This window comes from Bos taurus, chromosome 17, assembly GCF_002263795.3.
Source record: "Bos taurus isolate L1 Dominette 01449 registration number 42190680 breed Hereford chromosome 17, ARS-UCD2.0, whole genome shotgun sequence".
Lineage (NCBI taxonomy): Eukaryota > Metazoa > Chordata > Mammalia > Artiodactyla > Bovidae > Bos > Bos taurus.
In genome coordinates, this window is record NC_037344.1 from 61,135,663 (window position 1) to 61,157,835 (window position 22,173).

The following is a 22,173-nucleotide window of genomic DNA, read 5'->3' on the forward strand; positions in this document are numbered from 1 at the left end:
GTTCAAATCCCCACTTGGCAACTTCCCAGCTGTGCAGCCTTAGGCAGGTGACCTCCCCTCTCTGAGGCTGTTTCTCATCTGTAAAAAGGGGTCCTAATGCCTGCTCCCGGGTGTTCAGAAGGGGTGGGTAGCACTTGCTGGGCAAGGCCCAAAGAGAAGGAAAGATCATTTCCTGCCTCCACCATGGTCCCCTGTGGACTGCCCAGCAGCCAGCTCTGATGGCTTGGTAGGAACAAGCCCACCTGCTTGAGCTGGAGGGAAAAAGTCCTGGAAAGAAAAGAGGAGCCCAGGAGAAATGGAATGACCCCCCAACCCTGGCATTGCCCTGCTCCCTAACCCATGTCATCAAGCACTGCAGCAAGCCAACCTCTGCCACAGACCCTCCCCCAGGGGCCTCAGCCACCACTACCACCATAATAGAAATAATAGTACTTCTGGAGTACTGGTTAGTGCTGGGCTTCGTGTATATGACTCAGTTCACTCTCCCGACAGTCCATCAGGTAGATATTCACGAGGCTTGAAATAACCTGCCCAGCAGTAATGGCAGATCTGAGGTTTGAACCCAGGCACTCATGTCTTAGAGTCCCGCCTAGAACCACCGCACCACACGGTCTAAGGGGTTGGCTGCTCTCAGGGGAGGCTGTAAGACTGTAGAACATAAGGGTTCCCAAGCAGGAAGGAGGGGTGGGGTGGCAGAAGGCACAGACCCAGCCTGACAGGTCTGACAGGCAGACGAGGGGGCTGTGGCAGGTTCATCCCTCAGGTGTGGCTCACCGGGTGCGGCCCAGGTCCATCTTGCAGGGATCCAGCTCCATGTACTTCCTCTCCTCGAAGACGCGGTTGATCACTGGCCTTAGGACCTCATGCAGATAGGGCATGCCCACGAGCTGGGGGCAGGGGGCACCACACGGGGTGGGGCTGAGGGTGAGGCCGTGGTGTGCCCATGAGCTGGGGGCAGGGGGGACCATGCAGGGAGAGGTTCAGAGAGAGGTGGAGACCTGCCTCTGGGCTGGGGTTGGGGTGCAACTCAGGGTGAGGCCAGCCAGCAGCCCCCCAGCTCGGCTGCCCAGGGCCACCTGAGGCCGGCCAAGCTCTGGGCTCCAAGTAAGCACCGGGAAGGGAGTCCCCATGAGGAAGCAGCCGCCGGACTGCCCACCAGCCCCCCAGGCCTTCACCTACTCACCTTCATAAACTGCTCCACTGACTTGGACGCCAGGGAGTTAGAACGGAAGAGGGTGTTGGGGTCAGCTGAGAGGACAGAGAGAAGCGTTTGCTGGGATGTAGGGGGCTGGATCCATCTCACCCTACCCACCCAAGGTGGGGGCGGGGGCAGTGGTCATGATCTTTTCAGCCTCAGGAATCGAGGAGATCTGCCACATCAACTCCTTTCACGGTACAAAGGCCCAGAATGGTTAAGTGAGCTGCCTAAGGTCACACAGCACATGAGTAGTAAAACCAGGTCCTGAACCCAAGACCATGCTCCCAGCTGGCTGGGGGTTCCTAGGCCCTGTCACCCCAACACACAAAGACACAGCAGCCCCTCTTCTCCCTGAGCTCCCCAAATCTCTCTCTGAGACCCTCTGCAGACCCATCCTTGGGGAGTGATGCCTGGGGGTGGTCATGCAGGCAACTCACTGGTCCGAGCCACCTCGCGCCGGGTGAGATAGTCCAGAAAGGGCCCAGTCAGGCCCTGGCCCAGAAAGAGCTTCACCAGCTTGGTGGCCAGCTCCTGGCGGCAGTCACCCGAGGTCAACTCCTCCAGGACAGCCAAGGGGCTGGCGGCATCCTCCTGCACAAGGACAGGAGGCAGGAGAGGTGGCCTGGGGCCCTGGGACCCCAAAGCAGGGTGTGGCCATGATCCAGATTCCCCACACACACCCCCAGTGACGCACCCACCTCTGCTGGCCCCAGCACCGACTCCATGAGCAGCTCCCTAAGTGGCTGGTAGTACCGTGAGGGCAGGACAGAGTCCTCGGTCAGGCGCACCTTCAGCCTCAGAGCACCCAAGCTCCCGCTGGCCGGGGCCAGAACACAGGAAAAGGAACGTAAGTATGTATGGGCAGGGGCGGAGAGCCAAGAGAGGCAGGTGTGAGCGCCGGTAAAGAGCATGGATAATTGTCAGACAAGACAGGTATGGGCAGGTGTGAACAGGCGTGGGCAGTATAAACAGGGGTGAACAGGTATTGATGGGTATAAACGGGAATGGACACAGGCAGGCAGTGTAAACAGATCCAGCCAAGGTAGAAAGATGAGGCAGTTATACAGTATACACATGTATACAGGAACGGATGGTGTGAACAGGTGTGTGGACAGGTGTGGAGGGACCAGAAATTCTGCACACACACCAGATTGAACTGATGTGTTTGCAGGTGGGTGGGGATAAGGTGAACTCATTTGGACACATGTAGACGTACATGGTGAGACATTCAGCAAGCGTCTGTTAAATGAATGAAGGGACCTGGTGACAGCGTGTGGGTTGACGTGGGCACCCATAAGGACTGGCCTGCGAGCAGAAGACGGAACCCAACATGGTTCCAGCCCAGCCTCCTCCCACTGTACCCACATTTACCCAGAATCCTCCTCTGCTCTGGGAAAGGGCAGGAGGCGGAACCAGCCATTGGGCGGGTTGTGTTGCAGGACCTGTGGGGGGAACTCCACCTGTGGGGCAACACACAGGCCCTCAGCAGAGCTCTGCCCCGCTGGGCCCTGGAAGAAGAGTTAGGCTGCCCACCCAAGGAGGGGTGGCAAAGCCCACCTAGGGTCAGCTCCTCCTCCTCCACCATGTTCTATCAACACAATGATGGCAACAGTCCGTCCCCCAGTCCCCGATTATTAGCTCCTGCCAGGGTACCAAAGGCCTCCAGGGAGCTCTTAATCTACAATTGAGGAAACTGAGGCTCAGAGAGGTGGAGTGACTTGCCCAAGGTCACACAGCGGCTAGACACAGCATGTCTGGAGTGAGTGTATTTTCAGCTCCATTGAGGGACAAACTTGCATCTATCAAAAGGCTTAAAGATAGTCCAGAAGGTCAAGTCCCACCCTCCCCCTCTCTTTTTAAATAACAACTTTATACAGATATAATTTATATCCCATATAATTCACCAATTTAAAGTAATTCAGTGGCTTTAGTATATTCACAGGTTATGCAACTACCACCACTAATTTCAGACCATTTTCTATCAGCTCCTCTGGCCAAAGAAAGCCTATATCCATTAGCAAACACTCCCCATCCTCCAGTCCCTGGCAACCACTAATTTTTCTGTCCTTATAGATTCTCTTGTATTTAACTTATATGCAGAGTACATCATGAGAAATGCTGGGCTGGATGAAGCACAAGCTGGAATCAAGATTGTAGGGAGAAATATCAATAACCTCAGATGTGCAGATGACACCACCCTTTTGGCAGAAAGTGAAGAACTAAACAGCCTCTTGATGAAAGTGGAAGAGGAGAGTGAAAAAGTTGGCTTGAAGCTTGAAACTCAACATTCAGAAAACTAAGATCAAGGCATCCAGTCCCATCACTTCATGGGAAATAGATGGGGAAACAGTGACTGACTTTATTTTTTGGGGTTCCAAAATCACTGCAGATGGTGACTGCAGACATGAAATTAAAAGACGCTTACTCCTTGGAAGGAAAGTTATTAAAAAGCAGAGACATTACTTTGCCAACAAAGGGCTGTCTAGTCAAGGCTATGGTTTTTCCAGTAGTCACGTATGGATGTGAGAGTTGGACTATGAAGAGAGCTGAGCGCTGAAGAATTGATGCTTTTGAACTGTGAGAGTCCCTTGGACTGCAAGGAGATCCAATCAGTCCATCCTAAAGGAGATCAGTCCTGAGCGTTCATTGGAAGGGCTGATGTTGGCCACCTGATGGGAAGAGCTGACTCATTGGAAAAGACTCTGATGCTGGGAGGGATTGGGGGCAGGAAGAGAAGGGGACGACAGAGATGAGGTAGTTGGATGGCATCACCGACTCAATGGACATGAGTTTGAGTAAGCTCCAGGAGTTGGTGATGGACAGCAAGACCTGGTGTGCTGCAGTCCATGGGGTCATGAAGAGTCGGACACGACTGAGCGACTGAACTGAACTGAACTGATAAATGAAATTATGGAATATGTGGGGAGTTTGGGACAGGCTTCCTTCACTTAGCATTGTGTTTTCAAAATTCATCCATGTTGTGTGGATGAATGTGTCAGGATGAATGTCACAGGATCCATGTGTCAGGATGTCATTGCTTTTTATGGCCATATAATATTCCGCTGAGTAAATATACTGTATTTTGTTTCTTCACCCATCTGTTGATAGACGTCTGAGCTGTTTCTACTTTTGGCTATTTATGAATGATGCTGCTATTTACATTAACATAGAGTCGTGTGTGGCTATGTTTCCCTTTCTCTTTGGCACACACCCAGGAGTGCAAGTGCTGGGTCACGTGGTAACTCTAACTACTGAGGAACTGCCAGATTTTTCCGAAGCAGCGGCACCATTTTACACAGCTTGATGACTTTGGTGAAGCATGTGGTCATTTCAAGGGAAGTCCATGACCAAGTCTCCCTCTTATTTACTCTAATCTTGCCTCCTTTTAAAAACTGGCAGCTTCAGCACTTCCCTGGTGGCTTAGTGGTTAGGACTCGGCTTTCACTGCTGCGGCCCAGGTTCAATCCCTGGTCATGCGACCCAGCCAAAAAAAAACAAAAAAACTGTCAAAACAAAAATGCTGAGTATACATCCACTCAAAACTCCTGAGAGGCAAGAAAAATCATACCCACTTTACAGATAGGGAGACTGAAGTTCCAAGAGAAAGACCTTGAGCCCAGTGCATCCAGGAGTAAGAGTTAGATTCTGGATTCAGAGAGACCTGAACTCAAATACTGACTCTGCCATTTCTTAATCATATGACCTTGGGAAAGCCACTTCTCCTCTCCGAACCTTAGTCTTCCCATCTGTAAAATAGAGACAGCAATGGTCCCAGCCTCTTAACAGTGGCCATCAAGGTTATATAAATGAAGTGATGCCGGAGAAGCACTTAGCACAGTGAAGCACACAGTCAACCTGGGTACTCTCATCCCGGAATAAGAATCTGGGCCCACTCTATGACCTTAGGTAGGTTCCTGCACCAATGGGATCATGGGACTCTGTCACTCAGGCCTGGCCAAGGTACCTGATAAGGCAAACGTCACATCTACCCTTCCAAGTGAGCTCCAGGATGCCCAGCCCTTCTCCCCAGTCCCCCTTGGAGGCAGTGGTGAGCCATGTAGGGTGTCTGGGGGGTGCTCACCATTCCCAAAAAGTCATTCTTGCCAACCATGTCCCAGTCCCAGAGTTCCACTCGCAGAGGGGATGGGGAACCTGGCATCTCCCGCAGCTCCAGCACCTCATCCCAGTGTGGGAAGCGAGTCTTCTTGATGGTCTGGGAGAGGAGGGAGTGAGAGAAGACAGAGCTAATGGGACCATTCTTGTCTCCATTTTACAGATGGGAAGGCTGAGGTTCAGAATAGTAAGTGGCTTTCCCAAGGTCATTTAATGCCCCAGTCTCCCAGCTCTGCTCCACCACTTACCGAAGTCTCCAAGCTCTGGCTGCCCCAAAACACACGCGCAAATGGGTCAGACGTGCCGGAGATGTCTCGGGGGGCCAGGTCCCTGAGGACAGATGAGGTAAGGAGTACGGGTCACAGGACCCTTAAGGACCAAGACCCAAGCCTTGGGGAAAGGGTTCAAGGTAGACAATTCAAATGCTGCTGATTTCCAAGACAAAAAAATAGTACATTGTAGGGATCTAGCAAAGAGCATCCTTCACCAGGTCCGTCCAAACCTGGTATCTTCCTTTTGATTAACGCTACCCTGCGAGGACACATTACTATGCCCACATTTTCTAGGTAAGGAAACTGAAGCACAGAAAGGTCAAGTTGAACATCACAAAGCAGCAGGTAAAGGTGCAGTGAGGAAGGGAAAGGGAGCCTTTGTTTCCCTGGAGCCCATGGATGGGAGACCAGATGCCAGGGTTCATAGCCTGGATTCTCCCATTCACTGGCTGTGTGACACTAGGAGAAGTCACTGTCCCTCCCTGAGCCTCAATTTCCTCATCTGAAAAATCAGAGTAATAACAGACTGACCTTACAGGGCCAAGGGATGAGATGACATGTGGAGAGTGCTTAGCTCACTCATTCACTCAACAAACACTCCTACCCACACTAGGACCAAGAAAAGGCATGAGGAAGGGACCCCCTGCCTCTGGTTGCCATGACAACCCAAGTTTCAGCCTCTCCCACCCCTCCTTTTCAAGGTCCCCCAAATCCAGGGACCCTCTCCCCCACACACCCAGGGGCTGCTTGTTTCCTCCTGCTGTTTCTCTCCCACCCTGCTTGGCATCCAAAGCCTTCTTTGGTTTCCTAGGAGCCAGCCTAGTTGCTAAGCGACAGCAATCGGTCCCTCTCCTACTTGCAAGGATCCTGCATAGCTTTGTAGTTGGGGAGGAGGCCATGGGCACAGAGTAAGTGAGGAGTCCCTACCCCTAAAAAGTCCTTTTGCCTGTCCTATGCCTGCCTGCTACTCCATTCAATCTCCAGGGAGCTCCAGCTGAGGATAGAATCTGGAAATGGTGGGAGAGGCACAGAGAGGGCAAGAAAGGACTTTAAGGTCACAGAGCAAACTAGAAATAGAGACCTAGTCCAACTTGGGTGAGGACTGGCCTAAAGGTAAGAATAAAGGGAGTAAGGTGTGGGGAAAAACATGGCAAAAAAACAAAATAAGACATGGGAGCGTGAAAGGAGTGGAAATAGTCAAGGAAATAGAGTGATGGGGCAGCTGAGAAAGAGGGGAGTGATAAACAGACAAGAGGGAAGATGGGTATCCCAGGAGTTGTATCCATCTTTTTTCTGATGTTTCCTTGGGACAGGACCTGCCCCTCCCTTTCTCCCAGCCCACATGACTTGAGTGGGTTGATTCCTCCCTCGCTGCCAGGAAGGGACTTGCTACTCAGGTCTGACCAATCAGAGTCAGTGTAACTGGTTCAATGATAGGCAGGTACTCCAAACTGGGTCAATAAGAATTAGTCCTAGGATACTGGTTGGAAATGGTGGAAGATAGTTTTTTCCATTGGAGCTGCCAAATTGGTAGGATGCCAGTCTGGGGCTGTTAGGGTCAGCTTTGCCCCTACCTGGGGAGAAACTGTCTGAGAATAAAGTTAATACAAAAGACACCCAAGGAATCTATGTCTACAGATTCCTGATGTCTCTGTTGGAGCACCTGGATCCAGCCATGCCTGAAGCTGCATGTCATTCACATGAGTCAATCTGCTTAAGCCAGTATAAATTGGGTGTCTATCACTTATGATTTGATTAATACATGTCCACACCCATCTGCCTGGTCATTCTGAGTATCTGGCCTTTGGTTGCTGGTCACTGGGGACCCAACAAAGATTTTGCTCAAGCTTTAACCCAAGAAACTTGCCACCTGGTGATCTCGGACTGTTTGCCTTACAAAGGATGTCGGTTTTGAGCCAAGACATATCTCAGGAGTGAGGTGGTCTCAAGGCAGCTGGGAGGAATCCAGTGGATTCCTGCTCATTCTCAGACCACCCCCCACCCCACCCTCACCCCCATCATGACCATACCTAGCCTGGAGCACGTGACAGTGAAGACAACGGCCCCGCACGTCCTCCAGCGTCTGCACGGACAGGCAGATCTCACCCTGCACCTCCGAGTCCGGGTCCACGCGGCTCAGGTTGATCCAGCTGTCGATTCCTGGAGGGCACAGGCACCAGCATTCATTAAGCACCTATCACCGTCTAGGCATTGCATTATCTTTTAAAATTCAATTAACGTTAAAAAGATATCGAGTCATGGACCTCTCGGTAGCCTTCTGCTATAGTTACTGTAATTATCCCCACTTGCAGATGAGGAAAAAGAGGCACAGCAAGGAGGGAGCTAGTAAACTGTAGAACTAGGATTCAAATGCAGGCAGTATAGTTCTAGGGCCAGTGCCCCTAACCATGTACTATCACACTCTTCATCTGTCCATCATTTACTCTCCCCTCAGGAAAAAAAAAAAAACAACACTTGGCATTCCTATCTCTGAGCCTTCTTATAGGCTCTCGGCCTGAATCAGTCAAGTCAGTCTTGGTCTTCTCAATCTTAACCTCTCCTTCTTTCTCTCGCTCTCTCTCTGTCTCTCATTTCTCTCAACACATTAAAGATACTGTTCCAGGGACTTCCCTGGAAGTCCAGTGGTCAAGATTCTGCACTCCCAATGCAGGTGTGGGGCATGGGTTCCATCCCTGGTCAGGGAACTAAGATCCCACACGGCAAGTGAATATAGCCAAAAAATTTTTTAAATTAAAATTAAATTAAATTAATAAAAAAATTTTAAAGATACTGTTCCACTGACTTCCAGCTTCAGTTGTAGTTACTGGGAAGTCATTTCAGCCTAATAATTGATCTTGCATGAATGGTCTATCTTTTCCAAGTTTAAGGACTAAGTCTTTGATGTTTTTTGCAGTCTCCCCACAGTATATCTAGGTAAGGATATTAAAAAAAAAAAAAAAAAAAACCCTGCTTAGTAAAGGCTGTGCTCCTTCTACTTATGAAATCATGCTCTTGCGTTCTGGAAAATTCCAGGTCATCAATTTTTTAGAATCATTTCCTCTCCCCAGATTTTTCTATATTCTGCTTCTAGGACTCCAATTAAATGGATGTTAGAGACTTTCTCAGTTATTTTCCATGTCTTGAACTTCTCTTATATGCTTCTCATTTCTCTGAGCTGAAGTTTAAATAACTTATTTAGATCTCTCTCCCAGTTCACTAACTCTGACTTCAGCTCTGAAAGAATGATGTGCCACTCATCCACTTGGTTTTTAAGGTCAACAATTGTACCTTTTATCTCTAAGCATTTGATCTGGTTCTCTTCCAAGTCAGTCTATTTTTTTTTTAATGCATTGCTTTAATTTATCATGGTTATTGCTGGCCCTTCCAGGTGATTAAATTTTATTTATTGAATTTTTAAATTCTTATATATCATAAATACAAAGTCTAAAGTCTTTATGGGTCTAAATCTGATGGTCATTATTTCTGCTGACTCTTGCTCTTTGTGGCTCACTTCCTTGTGTGTGTGTGATGATCTTCGATTGTGAAGTCACACTTGTTTGAGCTCACTCTGTGGGAAATTTAACATGAGGATGCTTATCCCTGGAGAGGAGTAGCAGTTGCTTAGGAACTCTGAAGGGGAATTCTCAGGTTCAGTAATAGCCACCTTGCCCCTGGCCTAAGATTTAGCCTGTTGACTGTGAATCTGATATTGACGTTAACTTTCAGGGAAATCCTTCCTTACTGCCTTGCCTCTTGCTCACCACTCCATGTTAGGTTTTAGCTCATGATTCACCGGGAGTAGAAGGAGGAATAGAAGAGGGCATGGCAACCTGCTCCAATATTCTTTCCTGGAGAATCCCATGATGTGGGATGGCTCCTCCATGACAGAGAAGCCTGGCGGGCTACAGTCCATGGGGTCGCAAAGAGTCAGACACGACTGAAGAGACTTAATACACATGCTTGCATGCAAATGGAGGAATACTGAATCCTCTTCACATCCTTCCAACAATGTGTTAGGAATTGCATCTAATTCAGGATCTCACTGTTATGCGGCCAGAGAGCCATTCTGTGGATCTAGTCTCCCATGCTGCCGGAAGTATAAGTTCTACTTTACCTCTCTATCTCTTTTGTTATTCCCAAGTCCAGGATGCCATCAGCTTTTTCTAACTTGATTAGGTATCTGTTGCAATAACCAAGTTAGAAAAGTGAAGTTCCATCCCACCTCACTTCACTTGGTATTGTGTGGACTAAATGTAAAGTGCTTAGCATTGTGCCTGGCACATAATAAGCCTTCACTAAACAGAAGTGATGATTATAATGATTGGCACATAGTGTGCTGTCAACTAATGCTCACTGATGCAAAAATATATTATTATATTATTAATAAATGGTGTCAAGATAACTAAGAATCATCTAGACCAAAGCAGTAAAGTTCAATCCCTATTGGATGCCTTGTATCTGGGTAAGTTCCAAATAGATCAAAGACTTGACTGTTAAAATAAAATGGGAACAAACTGTTGCTAGAAAGAATCATATAAAACAATCTGTCCTAATATCAGGACTAAGAAGGACTTTCTAGGCATTACATAAAAGTGCACCCCCACACACACAAATTTTGATTACAGAACAAGAAGCAAATTTTCTACTGGAAAAAATGATAAGCAAAGTCAAAATATAAGCCACAAGGAGAAAAAAAAAATGCAGCTAATGTGACAAAGTTTATTTTCCTCATATATACAGATCTCCCACAAAAAAAGGAAGAAAAGGCAAACAACCCAGGGGGTGAAAAACACACATACAATGTGAATAGACAATAGACACAAAAAAGAGGAAATAAAGAGACTCTTGAGTATATAAAAAGGTCTTCAAACTTACTTATACCGAAATGCAAAACAGCGCACACAACGAGCCCATTTTTTAACCTATCAGATTCAAGATCCAAAAGTTTGGCATTTGTTGACAAGGTTATAGGGTAGATTAATCTGTTAACTGTTAAGTAACTGGAGAGTAACTTAACAATAACTATAATCAATAACTATAATAAAACATGCTAATGTGGATACTCTTTGATCCAGCAAATCCACCTCTAGGAATTCATTATGCTGATTGATATAACTGGCATACATGGGGACTTCCTTGGCAATCCAGTGGTTAAGACTCCTTGCTTCCAATGCAGGGAGCATGGGTTTGATCCTTGGTTGGGGAGCTAAGATCCAACATAGAGCGCTGCACAGCCAAAATTGTTTTTCAATTAATATAAACTTGCATTAATATAAACTTGTGTGATGTGTGCAATTGCATTTGTACAAGGCTATTCATTGCAGCATTGTTCGAACCAGGAAAACATTGTCAGTAACCCAAGTGCATATCAAGAAGGCACTTGGCCAAATAAATGATGGTACATCCACAAAACGGAGTGCCATGAAGTCATACTAAAAGCAAAGAATGCAGAAGCTCTTGAGACATTAGTATGGAAAGATCTCCAAGATAAACGGCGAAGTCAAAAGACAGGATATAGAACAGTGCGTTTAATGGAGTCCTATTACTATAAAAACTAAAAAAGTGAAGTAGCTCAGTCGTGTTCGACTCTTTGCAAATCCACAGACTATAGCCTACCAGGCCTTTCCGTCCACGGGATTTTCCAGGCAAGAATACTGGAGTGGATTGCCATTTCCTTCTCCAGGAGATCTTCCCATCCCAGGGATTGAACCCGGGTCTCCAGCATTGTAGGCAGACGCTTTACCGTCTGAGCCACCAGGGAAGCCCTGTTTCTATAAGCAGAGAACAAAACACATATAGTAGAAAGAGCACAGACTTTGGAACTAGACAACTTGGTTCAAATCCCAGCTGTCCCACTTAGTCATTTTGTGATCTTGGACAAGTTATTTAACCCCCGTGCCTCAGTTTGTTCACCTAAAGAGTGGGCATAGGGCTTCCCAGGTAGCACTGGTGGTAAAGAACCTGCCTGCTTATGCAGGAGACATAAGAGATGTGGGTTCGATCCCTGAGTCGGGAAGATCCCCCGGAGGAGGGCATGGCAACCCACTCCAGTATTCTTGCCTGGGAAATCCCACAGACAGAGGAGCCTGACGGGCTACAGTCCATGGGGTCGCAAACAATTGGAGATGACTGAAGCAACTGAGCATGCGCACAAAGAATGGGCATAACAAGAGTGCTCATCTCTTACGGTTATTAGAATAATTAAGTGAATTGATATGTGTAAAGCACTTCATGGGAAACAGATGGGGAAACAGTGGAAACAGTGTCAGACTTTATCTTTTTGGGCTCCAAAACTACTGCAGATGGTGACTGCAGCCATGAAATTAAAAGACGCTTACTCCTTGGAAGAAAAGTTATGACCAACCTAGATAGCATATTGAAAAGCAGAGACATTACTTTGCCAACAAAGATCCATTTAGTCAAGGCTATGGTTTTTCCAGTGGTTATGTATGGATGCGAGAGTTGGACTGTGAAGAAGGCTGAGTGCCAAAGAATTGATGCTTTTGAACTGTGGTGTTGGAGAAGACTCTTGAGAGTCCCTTGGACTGCAAGGAGATCCAACCAGTCCATTCTAAAGGAGATCAGTCCTGGGTGTTCTTTGGAAGGACTGATGCTAAAGCTGAAACTCCAATACTTTGGCCACCTCATGCGAAGAGTTGACTCATTGGAAAAGACTCTGATGCTGGGAGGGATTGGGGGCAGGAGGAGAAGGGGACGACAGAGGATGAGATGGCTGGATGGCATCACTGACTCGATGGACCTGAGTCTGGGTGAACTCCGGGAGATGGTGATGGACAGGGAGGCCTGGCGTGCTGCGATTCATGGGGTCGCAAAGAGTCGGACATGACTGAGCAACTGAACTGAACCGACTGAAAGCACTTAGAACGTGACCAGCACACAGTAAGTACTACATAAATGTTTGCTGCTATTACTGTTGCTACTTGCTTGCATATGTTTTTAAAAAATATTTATTTTATTTATCTGTCTGTGCTGGATCTTAGTTGCGGCATGCGGGACCTTTAGTTACAGCACGAAAAGTCTTAGTTGTGGCACGTGGAATCTAGCTCCCTGAGCAGGGATCAAACCCGGGGCCCCTGCGCGGGAGTGTGAAGTCTTAGCCACTGGACCACCAGGGAAGTCCCTTGCTTGCGTAGGTTTAAAATGTCCCTAGAAGGACATACAAGAAACTGACAACATGGGGGATGAGAATGGAGAAGCTGGGACAGGAGCGACAGTCCCACCGCTAACTGTATCTTTTGAATATTGAACGGAAATAAGTTAACTGCTCAATAAATGAATTAAATTAAAATCCAGGCTTCCCTGGTGGCTCAGTGGTAAAAAAAAAAATCCGCCTGCCAATGCAGTAAATACGGGTTTGATCCCTGATCCGGGAGGATCCCATGTGCCATGGAGCAACTAAGTCCATGAGCCACAACTACTAACCCTGCGCCCCAGAGCCCAGGAGCCACAACTCCTGAAGCCCCTGCCCCACCACAAGAGAAGCCACTGCAATGAGAAGCCTGTGCACGGCAACTAGAGAGTAGCCCCCGCTCGCTGCAACGAGAGAAAAGCCCATGCGGCAACGAAGAGCCAGCACATGCAAAAAAATAAATAATACAAATTAAAAAATAATAAAATTCAAAACAGAAGCAACAACCAAAATAATTTCCCCCGAAGGCTCTGTGTTGCCCATGCTGCTTGCTATGCCCTGGCAAGCGCCACCCCCCCCTCCCTCTGCCTGGCACCCTCACCCACCTCGGGGGTCCGCTGTAATGGCCTCCCTGCTCAGCGAGATCTTGCCTATGATGTCATCTTGCCTGCAGAAAGGCAGGCATGTGAGGGTCCAAGTCAGGGACCCCTGCCCCGCCCGTGGGGAGGTGGGCGCAGATGTCAACGGCTGCGTGGACAGGCACTGTGCTTTGGGGTGTCCCGCCTTCCCTCAGATGCCCAGGTTTGGGTCCCCAGCACACACACCCCACTGTGTCCTCGTCCAGCACGTAGAAGGACAGATGGTGGAAATCCAGGGGCAAGTGCACGGTGTACTCCTCCCCCCAGAAGGGGCTCAGGCTCCGCCAGATGGTTGCTGTCCTGCAAAAGGGGGCACAGGGGGCCTTTGGGCCACACAGGCAGCAGATACCTGGGGACACACACACACACACACATACACCCAGAGCTACTCAAACACAAATACAGCTACACATACACACTCACATAGACCCAAGAACCCAGATATAAGATACACACGAGTACACACACAAACCATAACACACACCCAGAGACCTTGACACACACACACACACACACACACATTCACAGATACACCAAGGAAACCAGAGACACAAAGAGACACATGCACACACATACAGATACCAATATGCATCTTCAAAAATCTCTAGAAACATACAACTATGTGTTTCTACATACAGACAAGGGCAGACCCACACAGAGAAGACATTCACATGGATAACACAGACAAAAAAATGCCCAGAACATGGAGACACACACAGACACACATTCACATACACAGAGTGATACCCGGCAGAGATACACACAGAGGATCACAAAACCCTCACTAACAGACAAGACCCACAATTCGATTCATCCATTCATTCACTCCATAAACACTCACTCTGACTATGTGCCAAGTCTTGGGGCTATGGGAAATTAGAGGAAGAGGTGCCAAGGAGCCACCCCCACAGAACTCCCCCAACAGAAAGGGGCTCCCTCCTGAGCCCTATGACACAGTGAGAGAAGTCCTGTGATTGGTTAGGCCAGCGGTGCCCACTGGGCTGAGGATGGGAGGGGTCAGGAAAGGCTTTCCCTAGGAGCCAGTCAGGCAAAGCAGAGAGAGGATAAAGACAGTCCAGATGGCTGGAAGAGCATGTGCCAAGGCACTGAGGCAGGAATTTGAGGAACAAGAAGATGGTGGCTGGGAGGCAGGAAAGTGTGAGGGGCCAGGGGACCATGAAGTCAGCAGGGGCCGGAGCACTTAATCAGCAAGAGGGAAGCCCAGAAGGGTCAGGGACCAAGACAGACCCAGAAACAGATACACACCTCTTCACCCCAACACCTCTGCAGATGCACTGCCCTTTACCCAACAGCGAAAAGAGAACTCACTTTGCCCAGTCAACACACACTCAAGTTGACAGCTGCAAAATTTGGCCAACACACCTGCCTCTGCCTTCTTCCTTCTGAGGCAGAAGGCAGATGGGCCCCCTTCAGGGTAAAGCGATTGGAGACTCATTCCCTATGGACCAAAACTCCAAGACAATAGCAGGACTATTAAGGGAAAGTCCGGGCCCTGCCCAGACCACATACTCCTCATTCTGGAAGTCAGGAGACCTCTCTGACCGCTCATGCGCAGGAACGCTCCTTGGAGGTCAAAGGGGAGTGATGTTAACTAAGGCTGGGCTACCCACAGGCCTCTTCAGTAGAGTCCATCCTGGCTAAGAGATGCGTCCACGCATGGAAGGATCCTGAGATACGCTAAATGCGCACTGTGAGCCAGGTAAATCAAAATGACTGGTCACAGAAAACCTGAAGAAATGCCCATAAAAGTAATTCAAACTATCACAAGGGCACAACTCAGGGACTCGCCCTCTGAGCCTGCCCTTATGCCTATCCACCACACACACTGTACGCTCTGCCCTCTTAATACTTGACTTGCTTCACGACTTTCCATCTTTGTGGGAATTCTTTTCTGCAAAGCCCAAGGGCCAGGGCCCTTGTCACTGACCAGTGGTCTAGTAGATGAGCATCTGGTGCTCTCACCATCACAACCTGGCCTCAATCTCTGGCTGGGAACTCAAGCCCCACCTAGCTTCTGCCACACTCTTCCCCAGTAGAGTGTGAACATGGACACGCACACACACAGACCAGGGCCACTCCATCAGACCGACCCTTCTTTCCAAACGCTTCCGTCCTACCCAACCCTCTCTCCAATTGGAAGTCCCCCCAGGCTCCCCAGCCCCTGAACTTGGAGGGTCCTCAGAACCCAGAGACGGGGAGACAGCAGCCTGGGGTCACACAGAAAATCAGTCTGTGGGCTTGGGGGTGGTGTCACAGAGTGTGGTAAGGGGGCAGGGTAAACACAGAGAGAGTGATGGGGGATAAACACACAGATCGGCTGGGGTGCTGCAGGTTGACCCTCCCCCACATGGGCTCCCTGCCCCCAGCTCCCAGCCCATCTGGACCAGAACTGGCGCCAGGAGGATCCTGAATCCTCCGTCTCCATAGGAACCGAGGCTTCAGCTGCCCGCCCACCCACGCCCCTCAGGCCTGCGGGGGTGAGAGCTGTCCCTCGGCCTGCGGGGGCGGCAACCAAGCCCAGCCCAGCCGAGACTGGCTCACGCAACCAGACATCTTCACATCCTCACGTGTTCACAGTGGTGTCTGTGTACCCAAATATAAGCAGGCATCGGTGCACACATGCATGTACATGGCAGCCCACGTGTGCACACACGCATACACACCCCACACGCTGGTACACAATGTGAGCCTCTGAGTCTGCACACCCACAGGGACACACACCGGTGGTCACGGGCATTCACACCAGCCCTCCAACACTTCCCCACATACCATACACACTCACATGCGGGTCCAACTGGGCACACATGCACACACACACCAGTGCCCGCAGCACCCAGCAGGCCCAGAACTAGCCAGCCCAGCCAAGCGTGAGATGCCCGCCCCCAGGAAGGTGCAAGCTGGCAGCCGCTGAGTCAGCCCCAGGATGCGGGCAGGGACATCGTCAGGGCAAGGGGGAAGGTGGCGGCCAGTTGGTGGGACTAGATGGACAGAGGAGCCAGCAGGCCCCACCATCCAGGCCTGTGGCTGGGGCACAGAACACCCACCAACAGGCCAGTGAGTCCATCCGTGGGGTAAGCGTGCCCCCCAAGGCTCTCTTTTCAACGTGGATCCTTACACCTGGACTCCCCCGTCTCCTTCGCCCCGTGCCTGGCTTCTCCCCGCCTCACCTGGCCACAACTTCGTCATCCACTTTCACAATGCAGTAGGGGTCACTGCTCCCCGACCTGCAGAAGGAGAAGGTTTGGGGAGCAGGCTTGAGAGGGTAGACCGGAGTGGGGATCCCAGTCCACCTTCGTTTTATAGATGGGGGGCAACTACAGCCCAGAGAGGAGAGGGGATTTGTCCAGGGTCACACAGCAAGTCCAGTAGAGGCAGGACCTCTGGGGACCAGCAGACCATGTCATGGCTGCCCAGCAGCCACCCACTGCGTGCCTGACCTCCTTGAATGGGCCCAGGGCTTCCACCCAGAGAAACAGAACACTGAGACCTGAAACCAGAACATGTGGAGTCCTGGGCCCAGGAAGCCCAAAGCGCTGGTCCAGAGCCTGTGCTCATCTGGTGAGTCATCCCTGGCCTCAAGCTTGCTCACTGTGGAACCCCAGCAAGTCCTCGCCCCTCTGTGAGCCTCAGTTTCTCTGCTCTGTAAGTTGGGTATAATATTTCCACACACCTCTTAGGGCAGGTGAAGGAGCTAAAGAAGCTAACGCATGGTGTGATGCATCACAGCTGACCCCAGAGCTCTTCCCACAGACACCTGAACCCCACCCTCAGGGTATGTGCTGCCCCCCCCATTGGGAATTTCCCTGGGAGGGGACGCTGCATAGCTCAGCCTTCAGTGGGGATGGACCTCAGTGGATGCTCTCACTGCAAGCACAGACCAGGGCAGCCAGACCTCAAAACTCAGCCAGTAGGAGACATAGGCTGCACCCCCTCAAGCAGCCACGAGACATTGACCAACCAAAGCCAGTTCTGTCCCCCCTTCATAATAAGGGTTACTAGTCCCTCCCAAGATGGGCTGCAACCCCTCGAGTAGCCATGAGCTATTAGCCAAACAAAGCCAGTTCCATTCCTCCTTCATTACAAGAGTTACTAGTCCATCTCAAGATGAGCTGCAACCCCTTGAGTAGCCATGAGCCACTGGGGCAACCAAAGCCAGTTCCATCCGCTCTTCATAATAAGGGTTACTAGTCCATCCCAAGATGGGCTGCAACCCCTCGAGTAGCCATGAGCCATTAGCCAACCAAAGCCAGTTCCATCCCCTCTTCATTATAAGAGATGTTAGTTCATCTCAAGATGGGCTGCAACCCTGTGAATAGCAAAGAGTCAGTGACCAACCAAAGCCATCCCCCAATTAATAATAAGAGTTACTTGCCCATCCCAAGCTGACCAGGGTTCCTCATGACTTCCCCCACCCCTGCCTGCATCCCATCACACAGGCTTCCCTTGTCTTCCACCAAGCTCAGTCTAGCCTCAGGGCTTTTGCACTTGCTGTTCCACCATTCTAAGACACCTACTCTGTTCTTGAATGACTCCATCTTTTCATTCAAACCTCAGCCCCAAAGTCACTGCCTCAGAGAGGTGGTCCTTGATGACCACCGTCCTCCAACAGTGGACAGTGTAAAACTGCCCTCTGATCCCTCTGAGCACGTGAAGTCATCTTGCTCCCTTGTTTCTCTGTGCTTTGTGTCTGTCTCCACAGCTCCCTGCCACTTCTGAACACTGAGACCCTTGGGGGAGGAGCTGTGCCTCCGTCCCCCTCCCTCCACAGCCTGGCAGAGTCGGGATTTGAACTCGGGTCTGTGGGGCTCAGCATACATGTTCCCAACCAATGCCACCCGCACTCCAACTCAAGATCCCTTTCCCACATGGCCCCCTTCCCCAGTACTCCAGCCCCCGCCCTCTCTCTTCCATCCTGTCTCGGTTCAGTCTGTCACTGATCCACAAATGCCTCGGGGATTCCGGGAAAGAGGGACATGGCACCAGGAGCTGCTCCAACCTCATCTGCTGGCTGAACCCTCCTCGGGCCGCAGTTTCCTCTTTGGTTGCTTTCCCTCAGCTCCCTCTGCCGAGTGTGCCTTCATTTCCCCATCTGCTCTCCATCCCTGAACATCTCAGTCTAGTCGCCAACCTGTGCCTCCACATTCCTCTCTGGCCTCCCTTCAGCATAATGCCCCAGACCTCAGTTTTCCCATCTGGATCTATTCCAAACCCACTGGGCTGAGTAACACTGGGAGCCTCAGTTTTACCCTCCGGATGCCCATGGCTGGGTGTCACCCCCTCCGTCTCGTGTCTCTCTTCACGTCCTCTATCCCTGAGCCTCTTTTAGGCAGGCTCCCATCCCTTGGTTTCCCCAACAGCAGATGTAGGACAGACAGGCTGGAATCCACTAGAAAAGGGCTGGGAGCCACGCCCCCTCCTGTTCACCCAGCCTGACCCCTGGGCCCCTCTGGGAGCGGAGCACGTCAGCTCCGGGACTCTGACGCATGAAGGCCTTATCAAACTTCTATCAGGTAAGGGCTATGGTGGCGGAAGGGGGATGCCCCCTCCAGATCCTGGATCTCTCCAGACCTTTGGCCTCTCCCACGGTCCCTGCCCCTCCTCAAGTGTGGGAAAGCCGGCCCCTGGACCATTGCCTACCCAGTCTGCTTGGTGCCTGGTGTGTGCATGCTAAGTCACTTCAGTCGTGTCTGAATCTTTGTGACTCTATGGACTGTAGCCCTCTCCAGGCTCCTCTGTCCATAGGATTCTCTAGGCAAGAATACTGGAGTGGGCTGCCATTTCCTTCTCCAGGGGAATCTTCCCAACCCAGGGATCAAACCCACATCTCTTATATCATCTGCATTGGCAGGTGGGTGCCTGGAAGCAGTCAGTATTCAAATTCCAGCTGTGTGACTTTGGGCAAGTGACTATGCCTCTCTGAGCCTGAGTTTGCCCATTCATAAAATGGCAGTGCCAACAGGACTCTGCTGCTGCTGCTGCTGCTAAGTTGCTTCAGTTGTGTCCGACTCTGTGCAACCCCATAGACAGCAGCCCACCAGGCTCTCCCGTCCCTGGGATTCTCCAGGCAAGAACACTGGAGTAGGTTGCCATTTCCTTCTCCAATGCATGCAAGTGAAAAGTGAAAGTGAAGTCGCTCAGTCGCGTCCGACTCTTAGCGACCCCACGGACTGCAGCCTACCAGGCTCCTCCGCCCATGGGATTTTCCAGGCAAGAGTACTGGAGTGGGTTGCCATTGCCTTCTCCGAATAGGACTCTAAGAAGTGTTAAGCACAGGACCTGGCCTGTAGGAAGCCTTTGACCACATATAGCTGCTATTATGAATGACAGAAATAACTCAAATTATCAGCTGAGGCCTCCTCCAAGCCAGGGTTGGAGCCCTCTCAAACCTGGGGAGGCTTCAGAAAGATTCTGGGCCCTCTCCCTTAGGAGAGGGGAAAGAGGACATACCCCCTCTAGGAGTCCCCATGGGCATGGAGATCCCAGCATGCTATGAGGGAGCCCCTCTGAGAAGGGCACCAACAGCTAGGGAAACTGAGGCAGGCTGGCGGGATCCCCAACTGGGGCCTAGTCACTTCCCCCTACCCTGGTACTGGGGTGAGGCCCACCTAGAGCTCACCTTGGCCCAGGAATTGGGGGGAGGAGGGGCAACCAAGACTCAGGGATCAAGTATGAGCCAACTCCCTCCCCAAGAGAAGCAGAGGGAGCCCCATGAGCCGTGTCTGGGTCCGAGGAAAACACCCACTGCTCCCTCATGGCCCTCACTAAGGACTGGGAGAGACCGGAGCACCGAGAGAGGGAAACCCATTTCTGAAAGGTCTCCCATTATCAACTCCCCAGCAGCTGCCAGGCCACCTCATTGCCTCAACAGTCCCAGAACTGCTAACGCTCAGGGGCTCTGAAAGAGCACCTCAGAAGAGGGGAGACAGGGGGCTTGTCCAGACGCTGCATTGGCACAGCCAGCAAGCTCTCTGCTTTCCCCAGATGCTTGTTTTAAGGGTCACTGATGAGGATGGGGGCAGCTGGAACTGCTCTAAGGAGCTTCCCTGTTGGCACAGCTCCAGGACTGCGGAAGCGGAAGGTTCATGAAGTCAAAGGCAGGATACCCTCTCATTGGGACCCCCAGCCGGAGGTGTTAGGGCAGAGCTGAGTCCCAGCCTGTGCAGAGGCTCAGAATCCACATTCCTGCTCCCCCTGGCCCCGGGGGTAAATCCTAAGTGGTTTTTCTACCCTCACAACTGCACGAGGCTTGCAGACTCCCTGTCCAGGGTTCCCCTTGCTCAGATAGGAAATTCAGACCTGGAGAGGATCAGGTTCAAGGTCATAGAGTCAATGTACTGTCAAGGATCCCACACCTGTTCCAGGTACCCACACCCTCAGAGCCCCTTCTGGGCTCCAGGCCAAAGCAGGAGGGGGACCCCTCCCTCCATTCTGCTGATTCAGCAACTGCTGACTCAGCCCGGAGGGAAGCACAGTCAAGGACTGGTACTGCGGGGACCCCACCACCTGGCTGGGGAGGGGGCTGCAGGGGGAAGTTGGCTCTTCAAGCAGCTTAGCATCAGGGAAGGCCCCCCACCCCGGGCTGGTCGCTGCTGGCTGAGGAGCTAAGGGCTCTGGGTCCAGGGGAATGTTTCCCCCAGGCCTGGCCAGTGGGCCACCTGGTGACACTCTGCAAACCTAAACGCCAGATGCTCGCAGAGGAATGCTGGGCCGCCTGGATCCCAGGCCCTCTGGGGCCCCTTCCAGGGTTCTCTGAACCGGTGCCCACCCAGGCCTGGAGAAACCCCACCTCCAACACCTGCCTGGACTAAGGAAGGGAGCCCTCCACCCCTAAACCCCCTCCCCAGCTCTGACAGAATCTGATCCTATAAGCCCCAGGGCTGAAGCCCTGGAAGACCCCCTTTAGTATATCCCAGGAACAAAGACACCCCCTTCCTGGCCACTGGGCGGGGCATCTGCTGAGTCTGAGTGCCCCCTCCACCAGGAGAGCGATGGGCAGGGGGCCTTTCGCCCCGTGACTGTGGATCAGCCCCAGTGTTGTTCTCAGACAAGAACCCCTCTCCCATTTCACCGACTTGCCCTGGCATGCTGAATGGGCGACCCCTGCCCCATCCATGCTCGGCACGCCCCTCATCCCCGACTGGCCCCAGGGGTACTCACACATCCTTGGCGGGCAGCGCCCGGCCCTCCACGACGCGGACGTTCAGGGAGCTGCTCTTGGCCATGGCGCCCTGCCCCAAACTTTCCGACCAGGAGGGCGCCCGGGTTCCGAGGCTGGACCGCGGCAGGGAGGGCATCTACATGTCACCCGCAGAGAGCCTGGCACCCTCTCTCGGAGTCCCCGGGCCACCTACCCGAAACGCGCGGGTAGCTGGACGGGAGGTTTCCGAAGGAGGAGAGAGGATAGTGACCGGGGAGGGGGCGCCTCCCTCCCCGGACTCTACAGGTAGGAGCCGGGCGCCGAGCTGGCAGAGCGCGCGGGGGACACACCGCCAGCCCTTGCCTTCTAGTCTGGCGCTCTTGGTGGGCAGGCGGGGCGGGCGGGGGGTGGTGGGGGCGGCTCAGGGCCCTCCCCGCAATCCCGCCTCCCGCGGGGTCCCCCTCCCGCCCGTTCCCGGGCCACCCTCGCGCGCCCTCTGCCGGCACCCCAGCCAAGCGTGCCAGAGCGCACCCGCCGCGGAGCCCCGGGCGCGTGGAGGCTGGGACTGCCAGGTGGGGAGCGGCCCACGGCCATGATGGGCGTGGCGGCAGGGTCCTGCTGAGTTGGCACTGGGCACAGAAGAC

General features: G+C 51.7%; 1 protein-coding gene across 2 annotated transcripts in view; it reads right to left on the reverse strand.

The window, feature by feature from the left end:
• The window catches only part of RASAL1 (RAS protein activator like 1), a 32,730-nt gene extending 10,819 nt beyond the window's left edge, over positions 1 to 21,911 (reverse strand). Inside the window, exons 1-12 of one of the 2 annotated variants that reach the window (XM_002694515.6) lie at positions 21,550 to 21,911; positions 16,560 to 16,616; positions 13,558 to 13,671; positions 13,339 to 13,400; positions 7,614 to 7,743; positions 5,560 to 5,641; positions 5,280 to 5,411; positions 2,570 to 2,658; positions 1,897 to 2,014; positions 1,636 to 1,789; positions 1,184 to 1,248; positions 775 to 887 (exon numbers count right to left, since the gene is read on the reverse strand). In XM_002694515.6, the coding sequence (XP_002694561.3) occupies positions 775 to 887; positions 1,184 to 1,248; positions 1,636 to 1,789; positions 1,897 to 2,014; positions 2,570 to 2,658; positions 5,280 to 5,411; positions 5,560 to 5,641; positions 7,614 to 7,743; positions 13,339 to 13,400; positions 13,558 to 13,671; positions 16,560 to 16,616; positions 21,550 to 21,686 (1,253 nt within the window). In that variant the 5' untranslated portion in view covers positions 21,687 to 21,911. The other variant, XM_010814052.4, reaches the window with a different exon arrangement.
• Between the last annotated feature and the right edge of the window lie 262 nt (positions 21,912 to 22,173).